We start from the raw sequence: 20,325 nt of genomic DNA, 5'->3' as shown, positions 1-20,325 counted from the left end.
TTAGGGGACCCTACAAATATTGAGACCCATGTATGCCATTGAAACCCGGACACAGAAAGGCCAGGGAGGGTGGGACTCCCGTGACAACGTGGAAATGGCCTGGGAGCAGTGACCCCATGGGCAGTGACACCACTCAGGGGACACACGGGGCCGAGGCTCCGAATGTCGGCATTGGGTCTGTGAGACCGTGCGAGCTGTCAGTCGGGGGAACCAGTGCTTGTGGTCCCCTCACAGCCCGTGCTCTCCATGGAAATACTGTTGGCCTCTAATCCGGCAAAAGGCGTGTTCTCGGCCCCACTCTGTGGCCTCCCCGCTCTGCTCATGGAGGGCCCGTGATGACGGCTCATTGTTCCATCTAACACCCCACTCAGGGTTTGAAAACCCGCCTCCCTCTCCTTTTTTTCACCTGCCGGATCCCTGCGCCCTTCCTTCTCTGGGACATCTGGTCCCTGCCCCGGTTCAGCCTGCTTGGCCTGCTGAACACCTTGCTGTCACATGGGGTTTGCTACGAGCTCCCCGCCCACCTCCCGACTCCTGCTCACGTCTTTCCAGAAGGATCAGAGTGACCGCTCCTCCCCTCGTTATTCTTTCCAAACGTCACAGAGACGTGGGAGCCACCAAGTTGCTATTGGATCAATTCCATCCCAGTCAGGAAGGGCTCCCTCGTCTGGCACGAAACAGGGGTCCAGTTTAAATTTCTCCCCACGTACAGCCAACCAGGTCAGCACACTTAGTAAACAATGTTTTCCTTTCCTGACTGCTCAGCCACGCCAGCACCTTGTTAATGATTCCTAGACTCCTCCCCACTGGTGAATGTCTACCCCCATCCGCCAGGAACCTCCATCGCTGGTTTTACAGTGTCTTCCCATCTCCCAGGACCGTTCCTCTCCCTCCCTGCCTCCTTCTCTTCCTTCTTCCAGAATGTTCCAGCTGTTTCTCAGCCTTGGTTCTTCCATACACATTTAGAATCAGTTTGTTGAGTTTCTTTTAAAAAGCCTGTCTGGGGTTTTAAATCTTTTTTTTTTTTTTAAGATTATTTATTTACTTGACAAAGAGAGACATCAAGAGAGGGAACACAAGCAAGGGCAGAGGGAGAGGGAGAAGCAGGCTCCCGGCTGAGCAGGGAAGCCAGACGAGGGGCTCAGTCCCAGGACCCTGAGATCATGACCCGAGCTGAAGGCACAGGTTCACCTGACTGAGCCCTCCAGGTGTCCCCCCTTCTGAGGTTTTAATGAGAATTTCTTTTGTGGGGCAATTTGGGGGAACAATTGTCGTGCTTCTGAGGCTGAGTGCTCCTATCCATGAACATGGTATGCAGTTCTCTATGGCCTCTAGGACTCTTTAGTGTCTGTCAATAAAGTTTCATAATTTTCCCCTAACGACCCCTAGAAGGTTTCACTTCCCGACTTTCCGTTGTGCAGAACTGCGCCCGCGGTGAGCGTGCTCGGGTGGGGACGCGGGTCTGCGCCCGCTGCAGGCGCACCGTCCCCGTCCTCCGGCGGTGCCGGTGCCCCAGGAAGGAGACCTCCGCAAACCGGGGCCGGCCGGGTCCACGGAGCCCCTGGCGACGAGCGTGCGGGGGTGGGTGGGGGTGTTTCCTTCCCCGGGCCCGGGGCTCGGGTCGGTCCCGCGGACAGGCCGCGCCTTCCGCCGAGGGAGCCTCTTCCCTCGACCCCTGCGGCCTCGCCCCTCCCCACCGGTCCGCGCGCACCGTCCATTTCCCAGCCCCGCTGTGTCCGTGCCGCCTGCTTCCTGCCGGACCCGGGCCGCGCGGCCACCGCCAGCAGAGGCGGCCCCAGAAGGCGGGCCGGAGGACACAACCCTGGCCGGGGAACTCAGCGCTCGGTGTCCCGCACCGGGTGCCCGGGCCCGCAGGCGAGCGGAGGGCAAACGGACGGGCGGCGGGGACTCCCGGGCGCGCCGGCAAACACGGGGCCGCAGACACGCGGCGGGCGGGCCCCGAGGGCGGGCGAGGGGCGGCGCGCGCGCCCCCAGCCTCGGCAGGCAGGACGCCGGGCGGGATCGGCCGCCGAGCCCCGCGCTTCTGCTCTGCCCGGCGGCTGCGGGGCGCGCGCGGTTCTGAGACCCGGAGGCCGGGGGAGGCCGGAGCTGCAGCCTCTGAGCCCCGCAGCGGACTCGCGCTCGGGCCTCCGGGCCTCGGGGCCTCCGGGCCTCGGGGCCTCCGGGCCTCGGGGCCTCCGGGCCTCGGGGCCTCCGGGCCTCGGGGCCTCCGGGCGGGAGCGGAGAGCGGAGGGCCCGGGAGGGTGGGGGCCCGCCCGTCATGGCCGGGGAGGGAGACCCGGGGTATGGGTGGGGGCGCCGCCCGTCCAGGTGGGAGGCTGGGGGGACCCCGGGGGGGGGGGGACGCGGGAGGTCGAGGGACGCGGGGGCCGCCCGTCCTGGCGGCGGAGGCGCTCGTGCTGAGTCGGTCCGCGCTGCCGCCGCCCCGACGGCCGCACTGCAGCGCTCACACCTCCGCGCGCAAGGGCTCCCGCTCTCCCAGGACCTGGGGCAGCTGCAGGGCTACGCCGCCGCTTTGCCTCCGAGGGGCGGAACCCTGCGGTCGCCCGCCCTGCTCCGCGGCTGCAGCACCTCGAGGCGGTGGGGGGGCGGGCCCCACCCGGCCACGTGACCGGCGCGTGCTCGCCACTGCGGGCATGCGCACACGGTCAGCTCGGGAGGCATTTCGCGGGGCCGCGACCCGGGGAGAGGCTCATGCGCCTGCGGGGGCGCGCGTGCGTGCGGCGCCGGAAGGGGCGGGGCGGGGCGGACTTGGCGCCTGCGCAGTGAGCGGCGCGGGGGCGGGGCCAGGCGTCAGCTGACCGAGGCGGCGGCCGCTTCGCTAGGACCGGCGGTTGGTGTCGCAGGCTCCGGCGCCGAGGGTCGCGGACGCGTCCGCTCCCGGTGGGCGAGGCGGGAGCCGCTAGCACCATGGCGACCACCGTCAGCACGCAGCGCGGGCCGGTGAGCTTGCGGGCGGGGGCGCGCGGGGCGGGCGGGTCTCCGGAGCGTCCGGGGAGGGCCCGGCGACGGGCTCCGGGCGGGGCGGCGGGGCCTGTGGCGGCCGAGGAGGCCCGGCACCCTGCGTGGGTCCCCGCACCGGGGAGGGTCCCGCGGGCCCCGGCGGGCCTCACGTGGGGCGGCCGCAGCGTGCGTCCGTAGAGGACCCGAGCCTCGGCGGCCGCCGTCCTCCCCAGCCGGAGTAGGGCTCGCGGCCCCGCCGGGCCCCTCGTCCGCCGTCAGCCTCTTCGTTCTCCGGCGAGAGCGCGGAACCGAGCACCCGGCGGCTCCGGCGTGGTCCCCGCGCTGGGCCGTGGCCGGGGCGCGGGCGGGCAGCGGCTCGGGTGGCTCGGGGCGGGGGACTCGCGCAGCCCGGACCGCAGCCGGGGCGTCGGAGACCGGAGGTTCGCGGTAGCAGCCGCTCGGGACGCGCCGCAGGGCAGAGGTCGCGGGGCTCTTCCCGGAGCGGGGCGCGCCGTCCGGTGCTCGCCGAGGGGCGGCCTCGCTGAGGCTGAGGGGAAGCCCCCGGGCTGGGGCGGTCCGGGAGCCGGAAGGGGAGCTGGCCCCGCGGCCCGTGGGTGTGGAAGGGCCCCGCAGCGCGTGCGGAGAGCTCTGGACCCGTCCGCGGCTTGCGGCGAGTCACGGGCGGTGTCCGCGGCGGGCTGACCCCGGAGCGAGGGAGCCCGCCCGGCGCTCGTTCCTTGGTCCTCCCACAGCGCGCGGGGGAGCCGCGGGCCTTCGCGGGAGGCGGGTCCCGAGCGTAGACGTGCGCGGAGCCGGGCAGGGTCTGCTGGGAGGGGAGGCTGCACGGGCTCCGCTCGTCCTGGGTCCGGGGGACACTTCGCTCTGCGACAGCGCAGAGCCCCGGGCTCGGGAGCCAGTGTCTGCGCGTGCGGTCGCCGCTGCCTGTCACCTGCGCCGCTTGTGCCCCTGCGTGGCGTCAGGTGTCCGCGCTGGTGTGCACTGTGGGTGCCGTCCCTGACCTGCAGTCCCTGACCTGCAGACGCGCAGTAAGGTCAGGGCTGGGCCGGAGCTGCTGGGGGCTCGGGAAGGCGGCCTCTGGGGCTGGGGTCTTGAGTGCCAGCGCAGGGCACCTGACGTGTTCCTCAGCCGGTGTCACCGGTCCCGGTGTTTGGGGCAGCGTGACACGGAGCACCCGGGTGTGGTGCCCGCAGTCAGGGTCTTACCGTGCAGCGCGGGAGACAGCCGGGAGCTGGGGAGCTGCGGGCGCAGAGCTGTGGCTCTTTGTTTTGTTTTTTGTTTTTTAAAGATCTTATTTACTAGAGAGAGAAGCGCGCGTGAGCAGCGCGGGCGAGGGACAAGCAGACTCTGCTGAGCGTGGAGTCCGATGTGGGGCTCGATCCGACCGGGGTCGTGACCTGCGCTGGAACCAAAGTCAGACGCTCCACCGACGGAGCCACCCAGATGCCCAGAGCTGTGGGTCTCGTCTCCGGACTTAGGTGTGGGGGGCCTGTCAGGGCCGTGGTTGAGGTGGGTAAGGTTCTTGGGGGACCTGGCAGCTAACCTGACACTTGGAGGAGCCCGGCCCGCCCGTGGGGAGGGGCTGGGGGCCGTGGCCGGGGGGGGCTGTGCCAGTGCGAGCAGCAGGCCTGGCCAGGTGCTTTTCCAGGTGAAAGCACCCGCAGGTGGTAGTGAGGGAGCACCCGGCAGCGCTCAGGGGCTGGGTGGGGGCTGGGCGCCCTCTTGAGCCCGTGTGGCTGGCGATGGAGGGCCCGCATCTCCGCGTGTGGCGCACAGGGCTCCACGGGGCTTCAGGGTGCCCAGGGTGCACCTGGACTCAGGTGCACGGGGGGGCATCCTTCGGGTCCCACTCGCCACAGGGAGTGACAGGCAGCGTCCTTGGGGGAGTGAAGGAGGAGGGAGAGTCTGCCTGGTAGGGGACGGGGTGTTTCCTGCGTCCCTGAGCCGGGAAGCCTGAGGGGCTGGGTGAGGTGGGCTGCGGTGGGCGGTGCCAGCTGTGCCCCTTGGTGGGGCTCGGGTGCTGCTTAGGCGTCTGTCCGTTGGGGCCGGTTCCTTCCCTGCATCGCCGCCAAGCTGTGCCCCAGGCCTGTGCTGTTGGCCTCGCTTTTCCCATGGCCAGTGTTCTCGCGACGACCTCTGTTTTCCCTCCCAGCCCACAGCCTGTCAGAAGCGCCGGTCAGACCCGGCCTTCCCCCGGGGAGCTCGGGCAGTTTGCGGCACACGCTGGGCCCGCCAGCTCGCGGGGATGGTGACCGAGGCTCCGTCCCAGGCAGCGAGCGCCTTTCCAGCCTCCCTCACAGACGCGCAGGGCGGCCCCCCGGAGTCCAGGCTGAGCACGACCACCCGATCTCCTCCGGAGGCGCTGGTCCGTGAGCAGGTTCAGGCCGAGCGCAGGCCTTCTTCCTCGTGATGCCTTTTCCCTCCCGAGCCGGCCTGCGGGGCGGCCCTCGGCTGACCTGAGACTCCAGGCCCTCGTCGGCCTCGCTGACGGCGATTGTTTTCGGTAGGTGACGCGGTAACGACGTCCTTACCGGCCTGTAAACATAAGCGTGTGTATGAGTTCAAAAAAGCGGTGGACGTGGGTAATAACTTCCCGATGTCGGTGCTGATTGCCGGGTGGGCGACTGCGGGCCGGCGCAGGGCGCGGCGGGTGTCTCGTGGCTGTTTGCGCTGATGGACCAGAGCGGTCTGCAGAGCCGCCCCCGCCCGGTCCGCTTGTCCTGAGACGTCGTGCGGGGAGATCAGGACGTGCTCGGCTCCTGCCCGTCCATTTCCAGGCGGCAGAGGCAGGACTCGGTTTCCCTTCAGGCCTGCGCGTGGCGACGTCTCCTTTGTCGAGCACCATGAGCCCGTGGGCTCCCGCACGCGCCCTGGCTGCCGTGGCCCCCCGCTTGCCCTGCTGGCAGCCCGCCCTCCTCGTCACCGCAGCGCCAAGCCCCTCCCTCTGGCCTCGCGGAGCCGGTGCAGGTGTGCCCGGGGTCGGCGCTGCCGTACCTCGCGTCCCATCTCCCGGGCCCTCTGGAAATGGTCATCCCCTGTGAGCCAGGTGACCGTAGCCTCTCCTTGCGCCGAGGCCACTGTCTGCACTTGGATCTCCTTCCACCAGCTCCTCCTGCTCTTTCTCTGTGTCCTTCCGCCCTGAGACCCTGGCTCCGGGTCTCCAGCATGACGGTGACTCCCTGTCTCCTCCCAGCCTCCTTCCTGAGGAGCAGGTCCCGCGCTCAGCTGCTCCTTGCCCTGGAGAGGCTCCAGGCATCGCAGACAGAGCGGGGCCCTCCTTCCTGTGGACCCCACTGCAGTCTCCCCCAGGGTCAGGATGAGCCCTCAGGGAGCCCCGCCTTCTGAGCAGAGTGAGGTTCTCAGCCCTTGCCTCGCCCACACGCCTCTGCTGTCCCCACGGCCCATCTGCTATCACACCCTGCAGGCAGGGGCCCGGCTCTTCCGCCGCCTGGGCCCCCTCCTGCGGGGTGCAGCAAGGATTCTGTCCCAGCCAGGCTGGGGGTCGGAGCCACCCCTTCGTGCAGTCGCTTGGGAGATAGGACCCTGCTGACCGGTGGCCTTGGTCAGTCTGGTGACACGTGTCCCCTTCCAGGGCCTTCAGCACGACTGGCCCCTGCAACGCCGGGGAGGTTTGGGACTCCTGGCCCACCAGACACCATTCTGCGGTTGGGGCGCCTCGTCTTGTGAGCTGTGACTTCGCTGCCTGGCCCTCGGCCCCTCCACAGCTCAGGGCCCCAAGGGCTTGTCTGTGTCTCTGGTGTCAGCCTTCTCTGTCCGTTTCAGCGGTGGTTCCAGCGGGAGTGATGTGGACCGGGCAGGCATTTGTGTTGGGTTACCTCTTCGGACCATGGTGGGGCTTCTGGAGCCCTGAGTGCCAGTGTCCTCGGGGGTGGTGCTGGCCCCAGAGGGCGGAGCAGGTTCTCCAAAGAGCAGAGCCAGGGGACGGCCTCACAGAGACTAGCGGCCTGTGCTGGGGCTCCTCCTCCTCGTGGCATCATCACGCCTGTTTCCTTGGGCGTCAGGTGGCCATCAACTTGGTGGGGGACACAGACACGGGAGCTCTGCCTCGTGCCACTGTTCCCATGTTTGTCTCCGTGCCACAGGAGTTCTCCACCCCGTCACCTTGTCGGGGGGCCAAAAAGAACATCCACCAGGATACTAAAAAGTATTTTCGCGTATCAGGCAAAAATTAAAAGTTCATTAAAAATACTTTCTAAGGGGTCGCCTGGGTGGCTCAGTGGGTTAAAGCCTCTGCCTTCGGCTCAGGTCATGATCTCAGGGTCCTGGGATCGAGCCCCGCATCGGGCTCTCTCCTTGGTGGGGAGCCTGCTTCCTCCTCTCTCTCTGCCTGCCTCTCTGCCTACTTGTGATCTCTCTCTCTGTCAAATAAATAATTAAAAAATCTTTAAAAAAAAATACTTTCTAAGAAAACTTTCTAGATGTTTTACTGGAAAAGCAACAATTGAATGAATTTTTGAATTCGTGATTTTGTTGGTACAGTATTTATATAAATTGCTGATTTGTGTGTGTAATTTGACACATTACAATTTACAAGAATAAATACATTCAAGGTTGCTCAACAAATATATACAAAACATTAGCAGTTTTTCAGTTTTTTAAGAAGATTTTATTTATTTATTTGACAGAGATCACAAGTAGGCAGAGGCAGGCAGAGAGAGGGGGGAAGCAGGCTCCCCGCCAAGCAGAGAGCCCCATGTGGGGCTCGATCCCAGGACCCTGAGATCATGACCGGAGCCGAAGGCAGAGGCTTCAGCTACTGAGCCCCCCCAGGCGCCCCTGAGAACCTTGCCGTGGCCGCGTGTTGACTGTTCGCACGGCTGTTTGCACGCCGAGCCCGAGTTGCTGTCCGGCGCGTGGGCTGACGGGCGCTGTCTGCAGACTGGGCGGGTGGGAGGAGAAATGAGCTGCTCGCTGCAGGCACAGCGATGACAGACGGGCCCAGAGGGCCACCTGCCCCAGCCGGTGCGTGGCTGACATTGTTTTGGAGTCAGTGTGCCCCCCTTGTAAGCATGAGCCAGGTGACGGTTGACAGTGTCCCTTACGTGTCTCTGACCAGGACTCATCGTTCTCTAGTCTCCGAGGCAGGATGACGCGCGTGTTTGGGCGTGACCGCTCAGCGTTTCTTCCGTCGTCGTCGGCAGAGGTCAGTTTGGGGGTTAGCCCTGAACTTCCGTGCGGGCGTAAGGCAGGTGCTCCCGACGACCTTCCCCGCTGGTCTCTGAAGCGGTCGGGCCTGTGTTGGCGCCCAGGCTCGTCCACGGTGTGTGCTGCGTGGACGGGCCTGTGTGGCGGCTCCCGGGGCAGCGGGCGCGGTGTTTCGTAAGAAGCCAAGCGCCATTTCCTTCCTTTCTGGTGAGGTTGACGTTTTCTCCTGGCCTCGCACGTTCCATGTACAGAGCGGCTGTGAGAGTGCGAGAGCTCTCACGTCTCTGCGTCTTGTGTGAGGTCCCCACGTCTGACGCCAGCAGGGCACGACTGTTGTCACCAGAGACTGGCTTTGCTGCGTGACCGCTTGCTCTGGGCTTTATTTGGATGCCATGGACCCTTAGTGGCCTGCTGTCTGGGCCCATCTCAGACTTGCCTTGTTCTGGGGATTTGGACTGTCTGAGGACTGCGGTCAGGGACGTTGTAGCCTGTCCCTCAGGCAGGAAGAAGCCTCAGGGCGTGGGGTCCTCCTCGTGGCTTTTCCGGAAGCTGGTGTCCCCCCTCCTGTCAGTGCTGGTGTTGGCGGGGGGCTCAACGTCTATCCCTTCCCATGTTTTGTTTGCACTGTTAATTTATGTTGTAAAAACCCTAGTTTCATGGCTATGGTTTCACAGTTGAAAAGTGGTTGAGAAGGAACATTAGATATTTGATCTTTTTTTTTTTTTTTTTTTTTTTAAGGTTTACTTATTTGAAAGCAAGCGAGCAGACACGAGCACAGCGGGCCGGGCAGGGGAGGGAGGGAGAATCCCAAGCAGATTGCGCACGAGCAAGGAGCCCATTGTGGGGCTCAGTCCCAGGACCCTGAGATCAGGACCTGAGACGAAATCAGGAGTCAGAGGCTGAGCCAGCTGCACCCCGGGCGCCCAATCTCTTACCTGTAGTACAGTTTTATCCGCACCTTCTAAAGGGGCGTATTCTCCCTGAAGAACACCCCGATGAGCACAGCAGAGAGGGAGCATCGTTCTGCAAGTCCCGGTCTGGGGATGGGATGACGGGAAGCAGCGGTAGAGCACACCCCGTCACCGCTGTCGCTGCCGACACCTGCGTGGCTGTCCCTGGTGTGTCCCCTCAGAGCTGCATTGTGTGGTGCGGAGGGAGTGGTTATTTGTCAGGATAACTGAGAATCTGATCTGTGTGCACTGATGTTTCGCGTTTGGTTAGCCTGAGTCCCTGTGCGCGCCAGGTCGCCCTCACGGGAGCGGGCAGAGCTCACCACGGCCGCTGCAGGCGGAGGCTGGGAGGCCAGTGGCCGGTTGGCAAGGCAGCATCCGGCCCCATGGACTGGGGAAGAGCTCTGGCTGGGAGTGTGGTTCGCATGTGCGCACGTGTACCCGTCGTGACCATGGGCGTCGGTCGGATAGCCGCCAGGCCAGCCGCAGCATCTCCGCCGTGCGGGAGGGCATGCGGCCTCCTTTCCAGGGCGAGCCCTGGGGTGAGCCGAGCGGCACGCTGGGGGAAGGGCACCTGCAAGGCCCTTTGGGAGCCAGGGCTGTCCTCACCTGGCAACCCTGGGCCTCCCAGGCCCCACTGCTTTTCCCTTGTGTCTGTAACGAGTACATGAGCCCCCCGGGCTGCCCATTGCAGACACAGAGGTGCGAGGGGCCCTCCTCCCCGGGTGCCTGAGACGGCCCGGCGTGGGGTGCAGCCAGCAGAAGGGGCGCTTGCTTTGCAGAGAGAAGCATTTGGAGCACCAGGCTGCTGGGTGCCGAGCTGGGGGCCGTGGGAAACCGGAGACAGGCGTCTGGGAGTGGCTTTCGTTCAGTTTCAACACCAGGCCCGAGACGGGGCCTCGAAGGACAGGGACCTAGAGCTTTCTGAGGACGTTTGAAGTGAAACAGCAGAGAAATGCTTTCCCATTGGTGCTTGTGACCTCAGTCTGGAATCCTGCGGGACCCAGTCTTCTGGGACCTCCGCAACACAGGCCTTAGTGTGCACGTGCGGTCCCTAGTGGCCACCGTCAGTAATGCAGTTCGCCACAACTCGCTGAGGCGCGGGGGCGTTTCCTGAAAATAACGCTCCTTCGAGGCTCTCCTGAATCCCTGGTGACGTCCCCAGGCTTGAGGAGGACCCGGGCCCCCTGCACTGTGGTCTGCTGCCCCCTCCCGCGGGGCTCTGTGGCCAGCAGCTGCGTCCACCGTGTTTCCCCGGGCCGTCCGTCCGTCCTTCCGCCCGGAGCCTCCAGACTCTGAGCCCGCCCTGGCTGGGAAGAGCGACGTGCAGGCCGCCCCCCATCGAATACCCCGCGGGGCCTCGCTCTGCTGTCTCCGCAGGGGAAGCCCCATCCGCGGTGGCCGCTGCCTCTTCCTGGAAGACAGGCTCCTGGGAACCCTTGGGGCCTCTGTGCAGTCCACCGTCTGGCGCATCCCCGGCCCCGTCTCTCCGAGGCAAGGCAGCCTCGTGGACAAAGGGATCAGCAAGAGGCCAAAAGGGGAGGTGTTTGGGGCTTTGTGGGGTCTTTTGGGCCATTGCTGGTTTGAGCTGTGGGTTTGCACACAAGTAGAAATCCAAGCTTCCGATTTTGTCTCACTGCTTGCTTTCAACTGGGGCCTCGCAGCTCACAGGCGTGGCTCATCCCGGTGGCTGCAGGGGAAGCCGACGGCGGACACGTGGGTTAGGGTGTGTGGCCCCCGACCACGGCCCCCGCAGAAGCCCGGTGTGCAGCTCCGTCCACTGCTCTGGCGATGACGTGGCTGGGCTCCTGCCCCACTAACGGTGTGCTCTCCCCGAAGGTGTACGTCGGCGAGCTGCCGCAGGACTTCCTCCGCATCACGCCCACGGCCGCGCAGCAGCAGCTACAGCTGGACGCGCAGGCGGCGCAGCAGCTGCAGTTCGGAGGCGCGGTGGGCGCGGTGGGCCGCCTCAGCATCACCGTGGTGCAGGTGCGCGCGGGGCTCCCAGGGCGGGGGGCCGGACCGCACTTTCCGTGGAGGCGGGGCGCCTCTGCTTTGTTCCGGAAGCGCATCTGGTAAAAGATGCAGGTGATTCCGCGGCTTCTGCCAGAAGCGGCAGGATCACCGGGGAGGGGTGCGGGCGCGCGTGCCATGTGCGGCCCTGCTCCTGCCGCTCACGCCTTTCCCGACCCCACGGCTGCTGGCGAGGTGGGGGCACGGACCCCCAGGAGAGCCAGAGGCACGGTCAGGGCCTAAAGTGGTTTGGGTGTCCGTGGCTTTCTGTGAAACCAGGGAGAAAGGGGAGTCCCTGGGACGCAGGCAGAGTCACAGTCCGGCCTCACGAATACCGTGGGTCTTACGGGAACTGCGTCCCAGACACCTGGCCACACTCTCGGGGTGACGGGGTCACCGCAGATCCTCAGGTGTTTCCGAAAGTTCGCCCTCTCGTGCGCCTACATGAGCAGCGGGTCTGCGCCCTGCTCACTGTCCCCCCAGCCCTGTGCAGCAGCTGGGCTGCTCGGCATGGCCCGTGGCTTCCCACTTCCTCCATGATAAGCCTTTCCCCCGTCTGCGGGGCCCCACTGTGCTTCTGGGCCACCCCACCGCCTGCTTTCCTGGTGGTTCCTGTCCATGGAGCGCCCCGCCTCTCCCCTTCCTGTCCCCGCGCCCGGCCTCCGCCCGGCTGCAGCTGGAAGCGTCCACGGCACGTCCTACGGGGCCTCCATGGGTGCCCAGCAGGTGTGTCCTCGGCCACCCGCGCGCGAGGCGTGGGTGCTGTGCGGCTCAGCACAGGGTCGGTCTGGCTGGGCTCGCTGGGGTTTGAGCTTATGTCCCCATGACGGCCGGCGGCCCGGAGCCAGCACGTCCCCCACGGGTCTTCGCCCACATTCCACTGGGCTGTGTTCTCGTCACTGAGGTTTGAGAGGCTCCTCTGTCCTGCGCATGGCGCTCCGTCCCACGTGTGTCTGCTCGTGCCCCTCTCGGCAGACACGTCCGGGCCTGAAGGGTCGGGGTCGGTGGGTGGCAGGCACCGCGCTCCTCTCCCAGGCTGCGGGGGCGCTGGAGTGGTGAGATCCACTGGGAAGGCTGTTTGCAGACAGAGACCCGGGCAGCCAAAGCCTTCGCTTTTCGTCAGTTCCTGCGCTTTCTTAGTGCCAAGGAGGCCTGTCCGGGTGACGGTCAGGCTCCTCAGGGTCCATGCCCGCAGCAGGGGACACAGACCAGAACGGGGAGCCTGGCGACAGCTGGCCCGTGGCCTGAAGTTGCGGCCCCACTGCTCCAGGCTGGCTCTCGGCTCTGGCCCAGGACAGCCCACCCATCACCCTGCCCTGCAGCCTCTTCTGAGGGGACGTTGGAGAAGGAGCTACCCCGTGTGGCACCATGGCTCCCTTGACCTGAGCAGGGACCGGGCACCCAGAGCACAGGAACACAGTGGTGGCCGTATCTTCGTCCCTGGGGAACGCCAGGGTTGGTGACTCGGAGTGGGTGGACAGCGTGGTGAGCACGTGTCCTCCACTCCGACACCGGCCGCCCTTCGGTCACGCTGGTGTGTTTCAGGCCAAGCTGGCGAAGAATTACGGCATGACCCGCATGGACCCCTACTGCCGCCTGCGCCTGGGCTACGCCGTGTACGAGACACCCACCGCCCACAACGGCGCCAAGAACCCCCGCTGGAATAAGGTTATCCAGTGCACGGTGCCCCCGGGCGTGGACTCCTTCTACCTGGAGATCTTCGACGAGGTGAGCGGGCCGCCCGTCGCTGGTCCGGGGATGTGGGCCGCCTGTGGCCTTCCTCCACGGAGGCCGCCCGGGAGCTGCAGGCCTGCCCAGACACAGGCCGTTATTGCCTTGTGATGGGCGTCCTGGTGTCCCTAGCAGCGCACAGGACACGGCCCCACACGGGTCTGTTGACCAGTTACGTGCAGAAACGGCGTCCCGGGGCCGGGGACCCGGCACTCTGGGGAGACAGTGTTGGTCACAGCCCCTTCTGTGAGCCCCAGGACACATCCCCAGGCCAAAGGCCCGCGGAGGCCAGCTCTTGCGATCAGGTTGGGTATAAAGTGGCTTAGACCCCACGCTGGGTGGAATGGGGTTCTTGGGCAAATTGCCAGCCCCCCAGGTGTCCCTGGGAGGGTCAGAGGGATGCCATGGGGCTCGTCCTGAGCCTGGTCCTCTGGGCATGTGCAAGGGGCCGCCCAGCCCGCTCTGGCTGGCCAGGGAGCCCCAGGGGCTTGGTTGGCAGGGGGAGAGGTCGGAGGCTGGGGGTTGGGCAGCAGGGCCTGAGGTGGGCCCCCACCTAGTATGGTGCCCTCTGCCCTCTCTTTTGCCTTCTAGGTTCCTCTCTCCTACTTCTTCTCTCCTTTTGCTCAGCACGGGGGATAGGAGGGGGGGCCTGCTTATTAGCAGGGAGAGGGACTTCTTCCCTCTGTCCGTGCCCACTAGGCTTTGGACCTGCAGGGGACCCCGAGGGGGCGGGCAGAGGCCCTCCTGGCTTCGTGGGGCTGAGGCTGGGGATCCTGTGTGTGTCGTGGTGGGGGGGACCAGGCGTTGGGGTGGGGTTGGGGGGTGACTTTTGGAGGAGGTGGGCCCCCAGGGCAGGGTGAGGGGTGGGGCTGTGGCGGGGCTCCGGGGCTGTGAGAGCGCCTGGAGAGGGGGCGGCAGGGGCGGGGCCTCGGGGCGGCAGCACGTGTGCCCCATGTCCCTCAGCGGGCCTTCTCCATGGACGACCGCATTGCCTGGACGCACGTCACCATTCCCGAGTCCCTGAAGCACGGCAAGGTGGAGGACGAGTGGTACAGCCTGAGCGGCCGGCAGGGTGACGACAAGGAGGGCATGATCAACCTGGTCATGTCCTACACGGTGAGGGCGGGGCAGGAAGGCGGGCGGAGGGGCAGCCTCAGCTCAGTGTGGCTGTTTGCTCCTGAGGGACTGGGACCGTGGTGCCTTCTGGTGGGGGGAGCAGCATGGCATGGTGGCCTGTCCCTCGGGGTATGGCCTCCCCCGTGGCCAGAGAGGGCCTGCCGTGTGGTCCGGGGTCGGGGGGGAGGGTCTCAGGACCACACGGGGTTTGAGGGAACTGCTTCTGGCCCTCTGGTCCTCGGGTCCCCTGGCTCGTGCCGGATCTGGTCTGCAGCCCACTGCTCTCGGGGTGGGTGGCATTCTGGGACCTTTGTGTCCCCGAGGCGGTGGTGGTGTCCCTGCTGTTGCATATCTGCTTGGACGAAGATCCCTGCAGGTGTCCCAGCCCGGCAGACCTTGGTTCTCCTCTTTACCCCGGGGCTGTTTGAAAGCAGGCCCTAGCGTTCGTGTCGTCTTACTCCCAGACGTCTCATGACACGACCGGTGTTTTCACGCGGACTCACAACCCCGACTGCGTTCCCTGAGCGGTGGCGTGCTAGAGGCAGTCGGGAGGCGTTACCCCATAGGGCCTGAAAGTACTTGTTTGCTTCCGGGGACCGCGTTCCCTTCTGATGGGTCCGTCGGCCACAACTCCGGAACAGCCCGTAGCCAAGGCCTTCCACCAGGTGTGTCCAATTCCCCGTGTGCTGTGTTCTCCTGTGACCCCGTGATCGTCTTCCGTGTGTTCCAGTCGCTGCCAGCCACCGTGATGGTGCCGCCCCAGCCCGTGGTCCTGATGCCCACCGTGTACCAGCAAGGCGTCGGCTACGTGCCCATCACAGGTGTGTGCCCGTCCCCTCGCCAGCGCTGTCCTCGGGGGCTCACGGTTCCGTGAGCTAAGTCCGTTCTGCGTCACAGGATCCTTCCAGACGCGAGGGTGTGGTTTTAGGCGTGAGTTATTTTTTACGTTTCTAGTCACCCCCAAACTGCGGGCAAGCTGCACTTCTGTGTAAGTTTAGAAACATGGTCTCTGAACGCGTTCACGTAGAGTTCCCATCACGAGAGACCCTGCCCCGAACGGTGAAGCGAGCCGGTGCCCTGACGTCCCCGCTGCCGCGCTCAGCGGTCTCTGCCGAGTAGCAGCTTGTGACGGCAGTGGGGCTGCTTTCGCGTCTTCCAGTCTCCAGATGTTAGCGCCAGTTTACTTCTGCTCTGGCCGGATGGTGACTGGGCTCAACCAGCTCCCGCCGTGAGCAGCCAGGAAACGGGCGGAACGGCTGAGGCAGAGCTGTGTGCGGGCGTCCGCAGACAGGCTCTGCGGGACCGTGAGCGCCGAGGGCCGGGAGACAGAGGAGCCGGGGTCTCTGCAGTCTCTGCCGGAGGCGGTGTGGTGGTCCCACTGTGCCGGAGGGGCCAGGCTGGGGTGGCGCGGGGTGCCCTGCCGTTTCCACTGAGCCAGGCGAGAGAGACCTCGTCACTGTGCACTTGTGGCCGGTGCAGGACCGGGGTGTCACCTTGGGCTGACCTTCACCTGGAGCCTAGATGTGCCCCACGAGGAAGTGGGCGGGGATGCTGCCTCTGCATCCAAGGTGCCCGCACGGGTTCGGGACGCGGAGGGAGAGCCGTGCACTCCGGTCTCCACAGGGGGCCGTCCCACAGACACGGGGGAAAGGGTCAGCCCTGGTCATGACAGAACCAGCCAGTAGGAAGTGGCCTTGGTGGCCCAGCAGTTCTGGAGCAGCCTGGACAGGTTCACAGAACGGAAGGACATCGTGCTGAGCCGGAGACAGGAGTCTCTGCGGGGACGCGGCAGCTCAGGAAGCCAAGGGCACGTCGTCGGCCTGGGAAGCTCCCTGAGTGGGAGAGCGCTCGCCCGTCCGTGAGCCGGCCTGTGGCTGGGCACCTCCCCCGCCTCGGGGGGCTCTGCGAGGTTAGCGGAGGACCTTCCCGTGGGCTCTCCCTGGGGCCCTCCCTGCCCCTTCCTGCGGGGGTTGCAGGGTCAGGGTGAGATCGGGGTTTCACCGCCCGCCCCTGGAGGTTTGAGGAGGAACAGGCGCCCGATGGGCCGAGGGGTGCATGCCCTGGGCATCTGAAAACAGCAGGAAGGTCTGCCCTCCCTTCTGGAGGCCAAAGTCCAGAATCAGGGTGTGGACGGGCAGTAGGCCCTAGAGGTGCAGGCGGGAGGGCCAGACCCTTCCAGACCTTTCTGCAGCACGGCTCAGCCCCGTGGCCCCCGCAGTCACGAGGGCCCCTCCTGGGGGTCTGTGCCTGTGCCCCAGGTGCCCCTTTCATCAGGACCCGGCCCTAGACGGCCTGGCTCTCCCCCAGTTTCCAGGTGAGGTGTCACCAGACGTCTTTCTAGGGGCACCGTAGCCACAGTGTCCTTGCTCTGGGACCCGTGTGGGTAACCAGAAGTCCACTCTGTCAGGACACGCACTATTCTGGTTCCTTAGCGCTCTCCGTAAACGCCTTTAGAGCTTGTCCTAAAACGTTTATTCTGGAAAAGGAGAGTTCTGCGTAAACAGGGACTTGGAAGTTCTCCTCAGTGCACTGGTGAGCTGTGGGACGCTCAGCTCCTCACAGGAGGTGACCAAGGAGAGGAAGGAGCTTTTTGCCTGGCCCCCAACGCCAAGCCGCCCACCGGCTCCGGTGCGTTTCCTACAAACGGGCTTGCGCTCGCTGCCGTGTTTTGTGAAGCTTGTACTGCAGAGTGACTTCCGCTGTGGACAACTTACATCCCACGTCCCCAGTCTTGTTGCGATGTGTGCGCGTGCTGAGTGGTGCGTGCGTGCGCGTGTGAGCGCAGTATGGGGGTGTGCGTGCATGTTCATGCGTGTGGTGCGTGTGCGTCTGTGGACCCCGCTCCTCTGGGGGGGGCTGCTTGCAGGTGCTGCCCCCCAGCAGGGGGAGGTCCCACAGTGGAGCTAACCCTGGGCTGAGGGGGAGAGCTCTTGCAAAGTGCGGCAGGATCTGTGCGCTGAGCTGTGCGTGGGCGGCACGGAGGCCACGGAGCCGGTGTGTGGCGGCGGCTGTGCCCACCGGACCGTGGCTGGGAAGCCTCCGTGCCGCCCTTCTGCCCCGCGGCTCCGCCCACCCTGCAGACCGTGGGTTGGAGAGTTGGGCTCTTGGCCTCTCACCGCCGTGGCCCGGAAGAGAGGCTCTGGGTGTGCGCCTCGCTCTCGGAGATCACGTGCTGGTTGGCGTTGGAGGGACCCACTGGCGGCACCACCTGGCCCACCGTCACCAGCCCGTGTGGGACAGTTAGGGCCTCTGTCCCGCGTGCTGGTCCTTCTCTGACGGAGAACTGCTTTGTGGCCTTCGGGCAGCGAACATTGGCCTCTGTGGTGTCATCCGGAGTTTGAAGGGACCACGGCGCGAGCAGCTGTCCAGGCTCTGAATGCGGAGCATGGCGGGTGCACCTGTAGGCTAGGACGCTGCAGGCCCGGACCCGTGCCTGCGGCCGCGGCGCAAGGCCCACATCTCTGCTTCCTGGGCCGGCACTCAGCGTGGACGCTGGTGCCGCCGTGGGTTCCCTAAACCACGTCTTGTGCTTGCAGGTGTGCCCGCGGTGTGCAGCCCCGGCGTGGTGCCTGTGGCCCTGCCCCCAGCAGCCGTGAGTGCCCAGGCCCGCTGCAGCGAGGAGGACCTGAGAGCCATCCAGGACATGTTCCCCAACATGGACCGGGAGGTGATCCGCTCCGTGCTGGAAGCCCAGAGAGGGGACAGGGACGCGGCCATCAACTCCCTGCTCCAGATGGGCGAGGAGTCCTAGAGCCTCCTCCCCCCACCCCCCGACGTGCCGGCCCAGCCCCTCCCCCCGTTCCTGCGACGGAGCCCCGCGTAGCCTTCGCTCGGACGCCTGTAGTCCCAGTCCTCCTCCTCGTGTGGGATGCATGTGGGTGGTTGGTCCCCGGCAGCCGAGCCCAGCGTCACTCAGGCGTGGGGGCTCTCCCCCTGGCTTCGTTGGGAGCAGAGCGGGCACGGGGGGCTTGTCCTCTGTACGCACGCTCGCCCTCCCGCCGCTTGGAGACGTGTGTCTTCGTGTGCGGCGTGCTGCTGCTCACACGCTGTCGCAAGCAGGCTCCCCGCGAGCTCCCGCCTCTGCCGGCGCTGTAGAAAGTGTCGCCGTCCTCCAGGCTGACTCGTGGCATGCAGTTAGTCTCCTTAGCCGGGCTAGACCGGTTCCTTCTGGCATGTAGAACATTAACAGCTGATCTGGGGTTATCTTCATAACTTGCAACTGTATAATTCCCGTCTTTCCATGGATGTTTCTTGTGTGTGGTTCTGGGCTGCTCACCCATGTCCTGGGCGGGCTGACTCCCGTCTCGCCGGTCCAGCGGCAGGCTCCGCACGGATGCAGAACACGCTGGGTCTGGGGTGCGCCGAGCCCGCAGCCTGCCTGGCCCCGCGCGCAGGCTCTGGAGCAGGGCCGTCTTGGGCCCTGGGGACCCCGTGATGCCTTTTCCTGCTGTGCGTCACGCCAGCTCTGTGGGCCGGGACTCCGAGGGGTTGCCGCTTCCCTCTGACCGACTCTTGGAACAGAGCCTTCAATCTGGGGGTAAAAGTGGTAGGTCCGGTCCTTTGTGCTCGTTTATTAAAGGGTGTTTAGGAACCTTTGGCTTCCTACTGACGTTGATTAAAGTAATCGCTGTACCAGTCCCGTGAATTCCCTTTGGGTGAAAGGAGTGGCTGCCCAGTGAATGTCCGAGTCCTCTCCGGAGGCAGGAGGTGCGTGTGCCGCGCCATGGGCTGCGTGGCAGCCGTGGCCCCTGGGCTGGGATGGGTAGGGGCTCCTCGTGGAAATCAGCAGCGTGAGCCGTTTTCTCGGGTGCTGCTCGTAGCCCACACACGCACGCTTGCCTTCAAAGATGGAGTCTCCGCCGTGGGCGTGAGGGGCTCCTATGGCGCGGACCTGCGCGGGCTCAGCATGAGGGTGAACCCCGTTCCGCCTTCCCCTGCACAGGGGTGTTTCCTATCAGCTGGAGGATGTTGCTGCTGCCGGCGGGCGCAGGACAATCAGGGATCCGCACGCAAAAGCCTGAAGGCGTGCGTGCCGGCTGCCCGATGACCGCAGCGGCCAGGCTTCTCGGTGAAGACTGCTGCCGGGGGATGGGCACCACCCGCTGGCTCGGACATGGGAGCCTTGCTTTCTCGCGGAGTGCCAGTTCCCGGCTTGGACAGCTTGGGGCCACACGGCGCATTTCTACCCAGGAGCACTGGGCAGGCCTGCAGCGCGCTCCTCTGGGGACGACCTCCACTGACGCGCAGCACGGGAACCCGTGTCCGAGAGGCCCCGGTGCCGCTTTCCGCCTCCCTGTTGCCGGGCCGTCTGGGCGCATCGGGGATATGCTCCTTGTGGGGACGCCCACAGAACCCAGCCAGCAGCCACAGTGGGCCTCGTGGGGCCTCGGTTGGCGGGAGAGACCCGACACCTGTCACTTGTGCTCCCCTTCCTCTGGCACTGACATCAGAGAGCCCACACTCTGCAAGGCCTTCCCTGGTTGCGTCAGGCCCTTTTTTCCTCCTTCGCACCCTGCTGTCCTGCCTACGGGTCGTGGCCTGTGGCTGCCTGCTGCTCTGGGGTGCGGGCGGGGGACCCGTCGCAGTTCCTCTGAAGCAGGCCTGGGACAGGCCGATGATGTGGCTGCAGCGTGGCCACCACGGACTCCCGGGCCTTGTGGCCACGCGCGCCAGGCGCAGACCCTGGGGCCTTCGTGAGCTGGCTGGTGGCCTTCCCTCCAGAGGCAGCCCCGCCATGCCGTCAGCCAGGACGGAACGTCGGTGTGTGCCAGGACTCCTCCCGCCTCCCCGTCAGCCTTCGGCAGGCGCCCCTCCCCATACCGGTGCCCTCTGGCCGCAGCCCTGCGTGCTGGTGGGAACGATTCTCAGAGCTCTGTGTTTCCGATGCTTCTCTCGGCTCCGGTGTCCGGATTTATCTTGGATTGTAAAGTATATTTTTGCTTTTTGGCCTTCTAATTTAATACGTGGTATCTATAAAAGTAGAGAATTAAACTTCTTCAACAAAACTTTACCGTTCTTGTTCCTGAGTGGTTTTTAACTCAGCTCAGGGCGTACTCACTCGCTAGCAGGGTGCGCGTGGTTGTGCGAGGAAGGGTGCTGTCTCCCGGCTGGATTCGGGGCGGAACCCGAAGTGTTTATACTAAGCATGAGTTTCATTTTTTCGACTAAAACGACAGAGACAGGTGCCTGGGTGTCTCAGTCGCTACGCGTCTGCCTTCGGCTCTGGTCATGACCCGGGGTCCTGGGATCGAGCCCCGCGTCGGACTCCTGCTCCGCGGGGACCTGCTTGTGCTTCTGCTCCCGTGTGCTCCGTGCCTCTCTGTCTCTCTCTCAGATAAAATCTTCCGTGAAGTGGGACAGGAGAGGC

At 65.3% G+C, this 20,325-nt stretch overlaps 2 protein-coding genes across 3 annotated transcripts; one reads left to right on the top strand and one right to left on the bottom strand.

Moving 5' to 3' along the window:
* Positions 1-1,395: 1,395 nt before the first annotated feature.
* LOC123948146 (proline-rich protein 2-like) lies at positions 1,396-2,283 on the bottom strand. The gene has a single exon (XM_046014620.1). The coding sequence runs from the start codon at positions 2,281-2,283 to the stop codon at positions 1,396-1,398; it is 888 nt and encodes a 295-aa protein (XP_045870576.1).
* A 525-nt stretch (positions 2,284-2,808) lies between these two features.
* Positions 2,809-19,968, top strand: LOC123948463 (toll interacting protein). 2 transcript variants are annotated; one of them, XM_046015603.1, is made up of 6 exons: positions 2,810-2,964; positions 10,938-11,087; positions 12,657-12,839; positions 13,806-13,958; positions 14,689-14,779; positions 17,495-19,968. In XM_046015603.1, exons 1-6 carry the CDS (start codon positions 2,932-2,934, stop codon positions 17,707-17,709), a joined length of 825 nt encoding a protein of 274 aa, XP_045871559.1. In that variant the 5' UTR covers positions 2,810-2,931; the 3' UTR covers positions 17,710-19,968. The 2 variants fall into 2 exon arrangements, with proteins under 2 accessions (XP_045871560.1, XP_045871559.1); XM_046015604.1 differs by lacking the exons at positions 12,657-12,839; positions 13,806-13,958; positions 14,689-14,779 and having other exon boundaries at positions 2,809-2,964; positions 17,495-17,554.
* The last annotated feature ends 357 nt before the right edge of the window (positions 19,969-20,325 follow it).

Source organism: Meles meles, chromosome 8, assembly GCF_922984935.1.
Source record: "Meles meles chromosome 8, mMelMel3.1 paternal haplotype, whole genome shotgun sequence".
Classification (NCBI taxonomy): Eukaryota; Metazoa; Chordata; class Mammalia; order Carnivora; family Mustelidae; genus Meles; species Meles meles.
Note: the sequence above shows the minus strand (reverse complement) of the source record. Positions and strands in the feature narration are given on the sequence as shown.